Source organism: Rana temporaria, chromosome 6 (genome assembly GCF_905171775.1).
Source record: "Rana temporaria chromosome 6, aRanTem1.1, whole genome shotgun sequence".
In the NCBI taxonomy this organism is placed as follows: Eukaryota; Metazoa; Chordata; class Amphibia; order Anura; family Ranidae; genus Rana; species Rana temporaria.
This window is the reverse complement of record NC_053494.1, coordinates 218,741,029-218,754,855: the sequence shown is the minus strand read 5'-3', so window position 1 is coordinate 218,754,855 and position 13,827 is coordinate 218,741,029. Positions and strand designations below refer to the sequence as shown.

The 13,827-nt window shown below is 46.2% G+C and overlaps 1 protein-coding gene across 20 annotated transcripts in view; it reads left to right on the top strand.

Moving 5' to 3' along the window:
* Positions 1–13,827, top strand: part of CLASP1 (cytoplasmic linker associated protein 1) — a 267,383-nt gene that overhangs the window by 164,375 nt on the left and 89,181 nt on the right. For 9 of the 20 annotated variants that reach the window (XM_040358265.1, XM_040358264.1, XM_040358257.1 and 6 more), the window contains 4 exons: positions 8,624–8,731; positions 8,967–8,993; positions 9,459–9,626; positions 12,619–12,726. In XM_040358265.1, coding sequence (XP_040214199.1) covers positions 8,624–8,731; positions 8,967–8,993; positions 9,459–9,626; positions 12,619–12,726 — 411 coding nt within the window. The remainder of the gene's footprint in view (positions 1–8,623; positions 8,732–8,966; positions 8,994–9,458; positions 9,627–12,618; positions 12,727–13,827) is intronic. The other 11 variants (XM_040358273.1, XM_040358271.1, XM_040358272.1 and 8 more) reach the window with 3 other exon arrangements.

Here is a 13,827-nt window from a genome sequence, read left to right as displayed (position 1 = left end):
AGAAGAGAGGCGCCTCTAAGTGTGGCAATATTGCTTCTATTTAATGAAGGTACAACATTTAGCAACATATTGCTACACTTAGAGGCGCCTCTCTTCTCTTCTATACTCTGGAACTCCTGCTGGATTTTTCTTCTAATCCCCTTGCGGAGGCTTCCATTTGTGGATAGACATTTTATGGTCACACAACCAATCACATCGCTGTAATCTTTTTATATAGACTCTAAACTGAAGGACCTTATGAATAAATGGTTGTGGAACAAATCATTTGAGTTTCCATTATTTCTTATGGGAAAATGTGCTTTGATATACAAGTGCTTTGGATTACAAGCATGTTTCTGGAACGAATTATCCTCGCAATCCGAGGTTTTACTGTATAAGTGTTTCTTACACTGGTTAGAAGGTGAAGGTGAATTTTTAAGATTAGTTGGCTTATTTTGCTGGAATTCTACTTTGGTATGTTCAATTTATTTCCTTTCCCAAGAGAACGGTCAATAAAATGGTTTTTGGAAAGAAAAAAAAAGGTTTAAATAAAAAATATATACATAATCTCCTTTTTAGGCAAATTACAGGCATTTTTTTTCTGCTTTTTACATTAGTGACCTTTTTGACCTGTACAGAATCACGGTAAAAAAAAAAAAAAAACGCAGAAAAATTGCGTGAAAAAAACATGCAACTTTCTGCCTGAAAACGAAACCCTGAGGTGTGAATGCAGCCTAAAGATTTTGGCACAGGATACTGTTGGCATTGTTATGGTGAATAATCCAGTTCATGATGCTGATAGTTAAACTAGATTTAGTTTAGGGATGAATTCCATAAATAGGACTCAGATAAGGGTTGGATTTTCAGGGTTAGGTTGTGGTTTGAAGCATAGCGAGGAGCCTAATGGGAAAACTCCAGCCACCCACTAATAAAAAAGTCACCTCCTCAAAACCCCTTTTATATCTTATATTAACCACTTCCATACCGGGCCTATTTTGGCACTTCTCTCCTACATGCAAAAATCATAATTTTTTTGCTAGAAAATTACTCAGAACCCCCCAAACACTATATATATATATATATATATATATATATATATATATAATGTTTTTTTTTAGCAGACACCCTAGGGAATAAAACGGCGGTCATTACAACTTTTTATCTCGCACGGTATTTGCGCAATAATTTTTCAAACTCTTTTTTTTGGGGGAAAAAACGATTTCATGAATTAAAAAATAACAAAACAGTAAAGTTAGCCCAATTTTTTTTTGTATAATGTGAAAGCTGAAGTTACGCCGAGTAAATAGATACCGAACATGTCACGCTTTAAAATTGCACACACTCATGGAATGGCGCCAAACTTCAGTACTTAAAAATCTCCATAGGCGTTTCTTATTTTTTATTTTTTTTTACAAGTTACAAATTTAGAGTTACAGAGTGCTAGAATTGTTGCTGGTGCTCTAACGCATGCGGCGATACCTCACATGTGTGGTTTAAACGGCGTTTACATATGTGGGCGGGACTTACGTGTGTGTTTGCTTCTGTACGCGAGCTACCGGGGATAGGTGCGTTTAAAAATATATATATATATTTTATTTTTTATTTTACTCAATTTATTTTTACACTTTTTTTTTTTACATTTTTTTTATCACTTTTATTCCTATTCCAAGGAATGTAAACATCCCTTGTAATTGGAATGGTTTGTGACAGGTACTCTTTATGGAGAGAGGCGGGGTCAATAAGACCTCCCCCTCCCCCCACATCTCTCCTCCAGGCTGGAAAGCATTAGATCGTGAAAACAAATTCACAGATCTAATGCTTTCAGCCACGATTGCGGCTGTGTTTACATTCCGGTACCCGGGCGTGACGTCATAACATCGTGCCCGGGCCTCCGACTATCATAGAGATGACTGGCGACCATCTGGTCACCAGTCTACTCTATGCTTTCCATCCGATGCCGGCAAATCGTTTCTCCGGGTCTTCGATGGCAAGGGAGAGCCCGGAGAAGCATCGGATGGAGAGGGGGGGGGGGGTCGTCCCCTCCCGCCACCTATAAGAACGATCAAGCAGCGGAACCGCCGCTATGATCATTCTTATGGTGCACAGAATCGCCGGCTGAAGAGATCGATATCTAAATGATGCCTGTAGCTGCAGGCATCTTTCAGATATCCCCACTGAAAGTCCAGGACGTCATATGACGTCCTTGGGCGGGAAGTGGTTAAACAAATCTAATACCATATCCACTTTTGTCCTGCAGTCTTCAGATTGGACTGGTGACCTTGCAGCTAGTAACAAAAAAGCCCCCTCTAGCAACAATAGACCCCCCCCTCTTAAAAATGGGCAACCCAAAACAAAATCCCCCCAGCAGCAACAATAGACCCCTGGCAGCAACAACAGATCTCCCCACAGCCAGCATCAATAGACCCCCTCCCTCAACAGAAGACCTCTCCCAGCAATAACTGACCCCTCAGCGATATAAGACCCACCCTCAGCAACAATGGGTCCCCCACCAGTAAGAATAGATTCCCTCCAACTAGAATAGATCCCTCAGCAGCCAGTATCAATAGGCCCTGCAGCACCCCCTTCCCATTACATACAGTCAGTGATGAAGGTGCCGGGACTGCGTTCCCACTGAAAAAAAAAAGCCCTGGGTGTGCCCCTTGTGAGTTCCAGAATCACAAAAAATCAGCCTCTTGCCAAAAGAGAGAACCCCAAGGTCTTATAACGCTCTTAGATGCTTGAGAGAACTTTTGTAGCAATCCAGCCCTGAGATCAGGAACCACAGGGCACACCAACAAGGAGCAGCAGATACCAGCGCCTCCGCTCAGCATGTGTTACAATGTTTTCAAGAAACAAGTAAAAAATACTCAAAATACTCCATAGTGTAAAACCCGTTTTAGTGTTTTTAATATATTAAGAGAAAGGTACTCGCATTCACATATGCGAGAGATGGAAAATCAACTCCTCTGCAGTTTGGTCAGGCGGCCCGATGACGTCGGCACAGGCTCCCCCCAGGTACGTGTCGTCTTAAGAGACGTTCTTAAGGGACCGCCCATCATCTCCGGATGGAGGAATTTGCTGGATCATGGCGAAGGGTGTGCAGTGTTTAGCTAAAACATTTTTTAATCTTTTCTTATATCGTAGGTGAAACTTCATCATTTTGTAGCAGAATTTACCTGGCATTTGTGTATAGTGCAGCTGTTGCTACAACAAGCGGCATGCTGTGTTATAATAGACGTAACGGCTGCAGTGCTTGTAGTAGTTTGTCCTGTCTGTCTGCTTCATACATAGTTTGTGTTTGCTGTATGTGTTATATACACAAATGAAGGAGCATTGTTACCATTCTCTTCTGCTACAACTCAACACATGCAGCCCCGATGCCTGACCTGCGGCCCTTTGGTACTTGCTGTGCAGCCTTTTGCAAACCCCAAGTGCCCGTGGTGGAAGAATTCACCTGTAACGCGACCAGAATGACTGTGATCTACAGCAGTCTTACTCGGCATGTCCCCAGTCTCTGACCATCTCTTGTAGTGTGTTTTCACTCACCAACCTTCCCTGTTGCATGTTTGCTAGGGGTCGACCAATATCGTTTTTTTCAGGACCGGTATCATTTTTTTTCCAGGGCCGATATCCGTATTTTTCAGGACCGGTATCGTTTTTTTTCAGGACCGGTATCGTTTTTTCTCTTTCGTTCATAGACGGACACAGCCTTCATTGACCTTAGGGTTATGCTTCTTCCTACCAGGAGAGCTCCTGGTAGGAAGAAGCATAACCCTAAGGTCAATGAAGGCTGTGTCCGTCTATGAACTCAGAGAAATGGATTTTACGGTGAGTACAAAAATCCTTTTTTTCAGGGCCGGTATCGTTTTTTTTTTCAGGACCGGTATCGTTTTTTTTCGGGACCGGTATCGTTTTTTTTTTTTTTCAGGAACGGTATCGTTTGTTTTTTTCAGGGGCGATATCGTTTTTTTTTCAGGGGCAATATCGTTTTTTTTTTCAGGGGCATTGTCGTTTTTTTTCAGGGCCGATATCGTTTCTTTTTCCAGGGCCGATATCGTTTTTTCCAGGGCCGATATCGTTTTTTCCAGGGCCGATATCGTTTTTTCCAGGGCCGATATCATTTTTTTTTTCAGGGCCGATATCATTTTTTTTTTCTGGGCCGATATCGTTTTTTCCAGGGCCGATATCGTTTTTTTCAGGGCCGATATCGTTTTTTTCAGGGCCGATATTGTTTTTTTCAGGGCCGATATTGTTTTTTTCAGGGCCGATATTGTTTTTTTCAGGGCCGATATTGTTTTTTTCAGGGCCGATATTGTTTTTTTCAGGGCCGATATTGTTTTTTTCAGGGCCGATATTGTTTTTTTCAGGGCCGATATTGTTTTTTTCAGGGCCGATATCGTTTTTTCCAGGGCCGATATAGTTTTTTTTTTTCAGGACCGATATCGTTTTTTTCATTGCCGATATCCTTTTTTTCCAGGGCCGATATCCTTTTTTCTGGACCTTTGTTTACTTGTAATGGCGGCGATCAGCGATTTTTATCGTGACTGCGACATTATGGCGGACACTTTTGACACCATTTTTGGACCATTGTCATCTTTACAGCGATCAGTGCTATAAAAATGCACTGATTACTGTAAAAATTACACTGGCAGTGAAGGGGGTTAACCTGTAGGGGGCGCTAAAGGGATTAAGTGTGACCTAGGGAGTGCTTCTAACTGTAAGGGGGCGTGGCTTGCTGTGACACGTCACTGATCGCTGTTCCCGATGAGAGGGGACAGATGATCAGTGAGTGTCAGGGGAGAGACGGGGCATGTTGTGTTTAAACTGACATCTCCCCGCTCTTCAGCTTCGTGACCCGATCGCGGGATATCGGTTAGGGTTTCCCATTGAAGAATATGGCTAGGACTCAGGAATTAGAACAGGGACCTCCCCCAAAGGTCAAAAGCCAGGTTCCAAAAGGTCAAAGGTGACAGGGGCGTGGCTGACCCACCTCCACTAAAGTGTACCGCCTACCCCAACTAAGTCAGGGAATAAACAAGTCGGGGAGGTCCCGCAGGCACGGCCACGGAGGGCGCGACCACACGGCTCGCAAATTAAAGGGGACGTATATATACGCCCATTTACGCAGCCGTGCCATTCTGTCAATGTCCATCCTCGCACGGCGGTCGGGAACTGGTTAAACAGGAAGAGAAAATTTCCTAACATGATCTGAACATTCTAAAGAACCATATATAAATGTCAAGACGACAGATATACATGTAAAACTTATGTAGGGAGGGTTTACATCCACTTTAACCCCATCGATGCCGAGCTCTGCCTACCCTTTTTTGACTTAAAGCGGTGGTTCCCCCTAAAACAAATTTCTAACAATACATTCGTAAGACCCGTTACACTGCGGGTAGGCTGGCTTTTGTTTTGTTTTTTTAGTACATACCTCGATATCGGCGTTTCGTCCCTTGGCGGTGGGCGTTCCTAGTTGATTGACGTTCCTCCGACGGGCGCATTCTGCGCGTCACGACTTTCCGACAGAAGCCGAACGTCATTGCGCAGGCGCCGTATAGAGTCGGCTCTATACGGCGCCTACGCAGCGACGTTCGGCTTCTTTCGGAAAGTCGTGACGTCACGTATGTGCCCGTCGGAGGAACGTCAATCAACTAGGAACGCCCACCGCCAAGGGACGAAACGCCGATATCGAGGTATGTACTAAAAAAACAAAACAAAAGCCAGCCTACCCGCAGTGTAACGGGTCTTACGAATGTATTGTTAGAAATTTGTTTTAGGGGGAACCACCGCTTTAAAAAACATTTTTTATTTATTTTTTGTCTTGGATATAGTGGAGAGGGATTAGAACCCCCTGTCAGTTTTTATTGCTCTCTGTCTCCCTTTAGGGAAGATCTCTATTTGTCCTGTTTTACCATTTTTCAGTTCTTATATCAGACAGAGGGGAGACATTTGACAGGTAAGGATACATGCAGGAGACGTCTATATCCTTATAGATCAGCACTATGGCAGTAGTTTAGAAAGGATGAGAGTGGGGTTTAGATCCACTTTAACGGATGCTTATCTGTCCAGGGATCCAGCGCCATCTAAACCCCGGGCCGGTTCTCTGGCGGTCTTCGGGTTTTTGGTGTCGGCATGTTTAACTGTAGGAAGCAAGCTGTGACTACCTGAGACTTCACACTGCGCATGCGTGAGCTGCAAAGCATTGTGTGAATTGTTCCTGCAGCCTTCTGGGATCTATGGTGTGTACCAGAAGGCGGGGGGAACTTCCTGTCAAAACTAGGTACCTGCCCCCCCAAAAGAAGTTGTAGGAGGAGGAAGTGTGGAACTTTCCCTTGTGGGTGTGGTTCCGCTTTAACCTCTTGACGGCGGCCGCACACATATATGCGGTAAATCAAAAATTAATTGCGCTAATTAAATTAAATGATATTGATGAATCTGTGTTTATATGCAAATTAGGAAAAAAGAAGGAAGAGAAGTCCATAAAGTGACGTGAAGTCCAATATACTCCTCCGTGCTTTGCGCTTTCACCAGAATATTTGTGAATTCTCAAGAAAAGCCTCCACCTCATAAAATGGGCGTTTACCAACTCCTCGTAATTTGTTACGGGAGATCTTTCGCACTTGTGGCTATATACCCAGCCAGGGCCTTTGATCGTCTAGGGGGATCGCGCTGTCAAGCTTCCACTGCCCCGAAATTGATTCGATCACATGTGAGGCTCAAAAAAAGAGATGAGGCCTTCATAGTGTAAAATCTTCAGTGTTGGTTTAAAATTAGGTTGCACTTATATCAAAGAATGTGTTGTTTAGCAGAGAGATTAAGCCAGCTAAAAGAAGCAGCCTGTGTATCAGAACTTGTGCAAACGCTTGTAGGTCGCTCCACCTATGCGTTTCGTCACAAATTATGTCATCCTGGGGCACCATATATGCAACCCTGTTAAAAACAACTTACTGTGCTGAGAGCGTGCTACAGGCACGGTAGGCGGTGTGTATCGCTAAGCAACCGATGCATACTTGCGATCGAGAGCTTTCCAATCTTGTCACAGCGATCACATGCCCTCAATGCTCGCCTCCTGGCATTTAGAACTCTTAAAGGGCCGGGAGGCAGTCATCGTGCAGGGGATTCGCGCTGTCAAGCCTCCTTCGCCCCTGAAATGGATTCAATCACATGTGAGGCTCAAAAAAAGAGATGACGCCACCATAGTGTAAAATCTGTGTTGGTTTAAAATTAGGTTTCACTTATATCAAAGAATGCGTTTAGCATATAAATTAAGCCAGCCAGCTAAAAGTAGCAGCCCGTGTATCGGAACTTGTGCAAACGCTGTGAGGTCAACACGTCGCTCCTCCCTACGCGTTTCGTCACAAATGCCGTCATCCTGGGGCACCACATATGCAGCCCTGTTAAATCGACTTACCCAGCACGGTAGGTAGTGGGGGGATTGCTAAGCATCCGATGCGTACAAGAGCTTTCCGATCTTGTGACCGTGTATCGGTGATCATATGACCTCAATGCCCGCCTCCTGGCATTTATAACTCTTAAAGGGCCGGGAGCCAATCATTGTCCAGGGGGATCGCACTGTCAAGCTTCCACTGCCTGAAATGAATTTGATCATATGCGAGCCCCAAAAAGAGATAAGGCCTCCATAGTGTAAAATTTTCAGTGTTGTAAAATTAGGTTGCACTTATGTCAAAGAATGTGTTGTCTAGCATAGAAATTAATCCAGCCAGCTAAAAAAAATCCAGCCAGCTAAAAGTAGCAGCCCGTGTATCACTGTGACATCAGTGCGTCGCTCCACCCTACACGTTTCGTCACAAATGACAACGTTAACAGGTCCTGTTAAATCAACTTACCCAGCACGGTAGGTGGTGGGGGGACTGCTAAGCACCCGATGCATATTTGCGTTCGATTGCTTTTTGATCTTGTGACAGCGTATCAAAGTGATTATATGGCCTCAATGCCCGCCTCCTGGCATTTAGAACTCTTAAAGTCCCGGCAGGCAGTCATCGTGCAGGGGAATCGCGCTGTCAAGCCTCCTTCGCCCCTGAAATGGATTCAATCACATGTGAGGCTCAAATAAAGAGATGAGGCCTCCATAGTGTAAAATCTCTGTTGGTTTAAAATTAGGTTTCACTTATATCAAAGAATGTGTTAAGCATAGAAATTAAGTCAGCCAGCTAAAAGTAGCAACCCGTGTATCCGGACTTGTGCAAACGCTGTGAGGTGAGCACGTCGCTCCTCCCTACGCGTTATGTCACAAATGCCGTCATCCTGGGGCACCATATATGCGGCCCTGTTAGATCAACTTCCCCAGCACGGTAGGTAGTGGGGGGATTGCTAAGCATCCGATACGTACAAGAGCTTTCCGATCTTGTGACAGTGCATCGGTGATCATATGACCTCAATGCCCGCCTCCTGGCATTTATAACTCTTAAAGTGCCGGCAGGCAGTCATTGCAAATGGGTTAAATAAAGTATGGCGTCTCTTAGGTAGGGACACGTTGCAGATTATTGTCCCTGTTATGTCGTTCCTCTGTCAGTCTTCATATACTCAAACTTTCTGTTTTGTTGCTGCTCCAGCTTCACAAAAAAGCCTACGCGTTTCTTCTCTGGGATCTCTGCTAACTTTCTTTTCTGTCTGGAAACAGGTCGTATCCGCACAAGGAGACAGAGTTCCGGGAGTAACAGCAGCATCACTTCGGCCCAAGTTGACACCCGCGGTCGTAGCAGAGCCAAAATTGTATCCCAGTCCCAGCGTAAGTGTACAAAAAACTGAATGCAAAGCAGCTGTTCCTGTGGGTTTTTTTTTGGGGGGGGGGGGGTTGGGTGTTAAGATTTATGGGTAATGCGGATTGGATGGTGATCCTTGTCTAGTCTGTTCCTTTAAGTGTCCGAATAGTGTGCTTGCGTTTTTAGCGTGATTTGTAGATGTGACCCGGTGCTTTCTCTCTAAATCCGTCTTCACTGTCCTTTGTCTGCTTCCATACAAAGGATCCAGATCAGCGAATCCGGCCAGCGGTAAGAATCTGATCTCTTTCCTCGCACATCCTCCCCCTTCCCTGTTCCCTGTCTAGTGTTCTCACCACAAAGCATACAGTGCACCTCAACTTGGTTGGTGACGGCTGCTGCCTCCTCCTGGCACATCTCATTATTTCTTGGCTCTCAGAAATTGGGGAGAACGAGGTTGGTGCGGCTCCCGGTGGCTGAAGGCCAGGCTTCTCCACGAACCGGCTCAGTCCTCCTTCTTCTCGCCAAGCTGGCCGAAGCCAACCGTTGTCTTAACTTTTCTTACACCCTCAATTGGTTACCATTCCGGCTTGTGTGGTAGGGTCACCTTCCTGGAAGTGTTTGGGTGTCGGTGCACTGCATGCTGGTTGTTTCTTGTTTCCATCCATTATACACATTGCCCATAACTGTGGTGGAGTTCAGGGGTTTTTTATGATCTTCTGTTACTGATATCTGCTTTTGTTGTGTTTTTTTTAGCTGGCAGCAGATCCAACTCTCCTGGGAAGTTGCTGGGAAGTGGATACAGCAGCCTGGCTACCAGCGCTCAGAGGGTCCCACAGGTCCCTTCCACCGACAAGAGGAGCAAGATTCCCCGAAGTCAAGGGTGCAGCCGAGAGACCAGCCCAAGCAGGATAGGAGGACTGGGTAAGAAAAATCCTGAGAAATCTCCTTTCTATTTCGCCAAACTTATCCATGGAATCCGTATGTAACCAACTGACTGTGACCCTATGGTACTGACTCCAGCATCTGTCTGTGTGTGGTTCGTGGTGGATCAATGCAAGAAGGCAGCCAATATTAAAGAAGAGCTCTGCCAAGCACAGTTTTTAGCCATTTTATCATTTAATAAAAAATACAAATCTATATATATGGTTCCCCTGTGCCTCTTTCGGCTTCAAAACACATGCAGAGATTTCACCCTTCTGCCTTTTCGACTACCGTACTTCCCATCAGCATGCCAGAGCTGGAGGGGCGGGCCCAGACCCAATATTCTGCTGGGTGTCAGGTCCTGGACTGCATTCCCTGTAAGGAGGGGAAGGTGTATTTATTTAAAATGTGCCCAGAACAGAAACAAGATGTTACGTGACAACACTTAGAAGATGCATAAACAAACCTAGAGCGCTGCGCAAAGTGCTCCCTAACTGCCCCGGTGATCTTCAGCTCTATCGCATGCTGGTGTTCTGTCGAGAAGTGCCCGCTATTGAATAGTGCCCGGGGGGAACTTCGCAAATGCACCGCACGGAGCCGCAGAACAGCTGAGTTTGCGATCAGCTGTTGTCTCGCACCTTCATGTAGGTGAGGGGCGGATATTGACTTGAAGGGGTCGGATTTTTCAATGATGGGCAGTCCTGGGGGGCAGGTTTTTTATCGATGGCCAAAGAAATCTTTATCTGCTGTTCATCTTGAACGCTTGCGGGGCGAGTTTCGTCAATTGAAGGGCGGCTTTTCTATACAGTGGAACCTCGGATTGTGAGTAACGTGGTTACCGAGCGTTTCGCAATACGAGTACTGTATTTAAAAATAATCCTAACTCGGTTTGCGAGTGTTGTCTGGCTAAACGAGCAGGATTTAGGCCAAAGCGGTGTGCAGTACTGCGTTTGGCCTGTGGGGGGGGGGCGGGGGCGCCTGATCCGAGAAGAGCCGGATTGGTGCAGTCCGAAAAGACACGGAAATACTCTGTGCCCGAGCCTTTACGAGGTCAGCCGAACTGTCCTTGGGCCTTTCCGGACGCTTACGAGGCTCTCCGGCGCCCCCCCACCTCTGCCCGTATGCGGTAATGCATGCCATTGAAGTCTATGTGGAACAAATTATTTTCGTTTCCATTGACTTCAATGGGGAAACTCGCTTTGATATGCGAGTACTTTGGATTACGAGCATTCTCCTGGAACGGACTATGCTCGTAATCCGAGGCTCCACTGTATTGGATAAAGATTTCTTTAGTACAGGGGTCTCAAACTGGCAGCCCTCCAGCTGTTGTGAAACTACAAGTCCCATCATGCCACTGCCTGTGTAACTTATTCTTGTAACTGTCAGCCTTGCAATGCCTCATGGGACTTGTAGTTTAGCAACAGCTTGAGGGCCACCAGTTTGAGACCTCTGCTTTAGTAGATTTGTTTGGCCATTGATAAAAATTCCGCCCCCAGCATTGGCCATCATGTAAATATCCGCCCCCTTCATGTAAATATCCGCCCCCTTCAGTTAAATATCCGCCCCTCTCCTACATGAACGTGCCTCGGCAACGCGAGACAACAGCTGATGTAAACTCGGCTGTTCTGAGGGTCTGTTGCACGTGCGCAGTTCTGGCAGGGCATTTTTCGATAGGGATGCAATTCTCGGCAGGATGCCGGCATCACATGCACATTTAAAATAGCAATAGTATGAAGTCTAAGGATGCCACACTCCCTTCAATCAACCTCTAATTCTTGGGGGTGAGGTGAAACGCGTCAGTGGCTTCATCAGAGAGGAGTTGAGTCTAAGGCCGTTTCACTGTTCTCTTACTATCTCGACTGATGGGAGTGTGGTATCCTTGGACTTCTTCGTACCTAGAAGATGCATTTAACCTGGAGCAGCTACAAAAGCTCTGCACATGACTCCAAGGCTGTTTTGATTGACAAAGCTCCAACAATCTAAGCCCCCCCCCCCCCTCCTTCGCACTGAATGCGGCTGTGACAGCGCTGAAAGCTGAAAATCGGCCTGGGCAGGAAGGGGGTGAAAATTGCCGGTATTGAAGTAGTTAATGCACTTGGGCTGTGTTGGATTCCAAGATTTTGCTTGGGGCGGAGTTCTTCTTTAACCTATTGTTATGTTTGCATTTGAAGTAGCAGCAGAACAAATCTGAAGTTGTAAATCCTGATTTAGACGGATTTACATGGAAGCTATGAAGTGTAAACAGGTGGAAGAACGGCGGATTTGGGGGAGCAGCAATGGCGGCGTGTACACCAAGCTCCTTCTCTCGTACAGATTTGTTTCCTGGAATCTCTTATTAACCATTTCAGACCTCTGCCCGCTCAGCTCCCCCGTGTGGTTGGGGCGGCAGAAGTCAAATCCCTCCTTTCTTTTGTGGAAAGCGGTCATTGCTGCATCCCGGCAGTTCCTGCGCCATGGCTGGACACAGTCTTCTTCAGTCAGATAACGCTTTCCAAATTTTTACCGAACGACCACGAAACAGGATCCGCTTTGCTTGTTTCATTTTTATTCGATCCTATGACGGTGATGGGGAACCTCGGCACCCCAGATGTTTTGGAACTACATTTCCCATGACGCTCATGCACTCTGCAGTGTCATTCAGCATCATGGGAAATGTAGTTTCAAAACATCTGGGGTGCCAAGGTTCCCCATCACTGCCCTATGAAAATGTCCTAATTTTTCTTACCAGTTAACTTTTCCCTCCTGTATATACCGGCATAGCCGCGTTATGTTGCCAGCGTTGTGTTGTCTCTGTGTTGTGCCGTGGTCTCCATCCCGTCATTGTGGTGTGAATGATGCCGCCTTGTCTCCTTTGTATTGTAATACGTAGATTCTCTGTATTAACAGCCTTAACCTCCCACTTTAGTTGTAGCTTTCTCTCTCTCTCTTTTATTTTTATATATCTGTCTGTACATGATGTATTAATGTGCTGCCTTTCCACATCACATGCTAGCCCGGAGCAGCCGCATTCCCCGACCCAGCATGAGTCAGGGGTGCAGCCGCGACACCAGCCGCGAGAGCAGCCGTGACACAAGTCCCGCCAGGGGCTTTGCACCTCTCGGTGAGTACTGCCACACTTCCAACCCTTTACCCATCACCACCCCTTTACTATGCTCCCAAAAAACCTTCCCCTCTCTCCCCCCCCTCCCTTTTCCCTCCAAGATGTTGGGGGAGCCGCTGTGTTACTTCCCTAGAACAGTGTTTCTCAACTCCAGTCCTCACGGCGCCCCAACAGGTCATGTTTTCAGGCTTTTCCCTTATTTTGCACAGGTGATTTGATCAGTTTCCCTGCCTTGGATCAGACCACTGGTCTACGGTACAGGCGGCTTCCCTGAGAGTCTGCATGAGCTGGACGGTGCATCCGTGAAAAAATGTGCATTTAGTATTTATTTTATATTTTTTCAAAAGGTGAACTTCTCCTTTAAGCCAGATTATTATGAGGAAGCGAGGCCTTGTGATTGCCAGAAGTCACAAGGATAACGTCCCTTTTATTGTAGGCTATCTAGTGGTTTCATTGACTCTGTAGTATGTTGCAGCCAATAAGTCCTAGGACAGTGACGGAGAACCTTGGCACCCAAGGTGTTTTGGAACTACATTTCCCATGATGCTCCACTACACTGCAGCGTGCCAGAGCATCATGGGAAATGTAGTTCCAAAACACCTGGGGTGCCAAGGTTCGCCATCACTGTCCTAGGACTTATTGGCTGCAACATACTACAAAGTCCTAGGACAGTGGTGGCGAACCTCAGCACCCCAGGTGTTTTGGAACTACATTTTCCATGATGCTCTGGCACGCTGCAGTGTAGTGGAGCATCATGGGAGATGTAGTTCCAAAACATCTGGGGTGCCAAGGTTCGCCATCGCTGTCATAGGCTATAATGGTACTTTTAGTTTCTCAGTCCTGAATAAAGCTGTACATTGACATATTAGAGCAGGGGTGCCCAACCAGTGATGTGGCCCGCGACCTCCTGCTCTGGAATAGCTGGTTGGCAAGCCCATATTGCCAACCTGCCATCCCAGAGCATCAGTGTTGTGAATGAAGCTGGTGGTAGAGGAAGTGAGCAGCTTTTCAGAAAGTGCAGAATATAGTGGACATCTATGGCAAAGGGAAGCTAACCGGCAGGAAAACCACAGGTTCCCTGCGCCGCACCCGCGGCAGCCT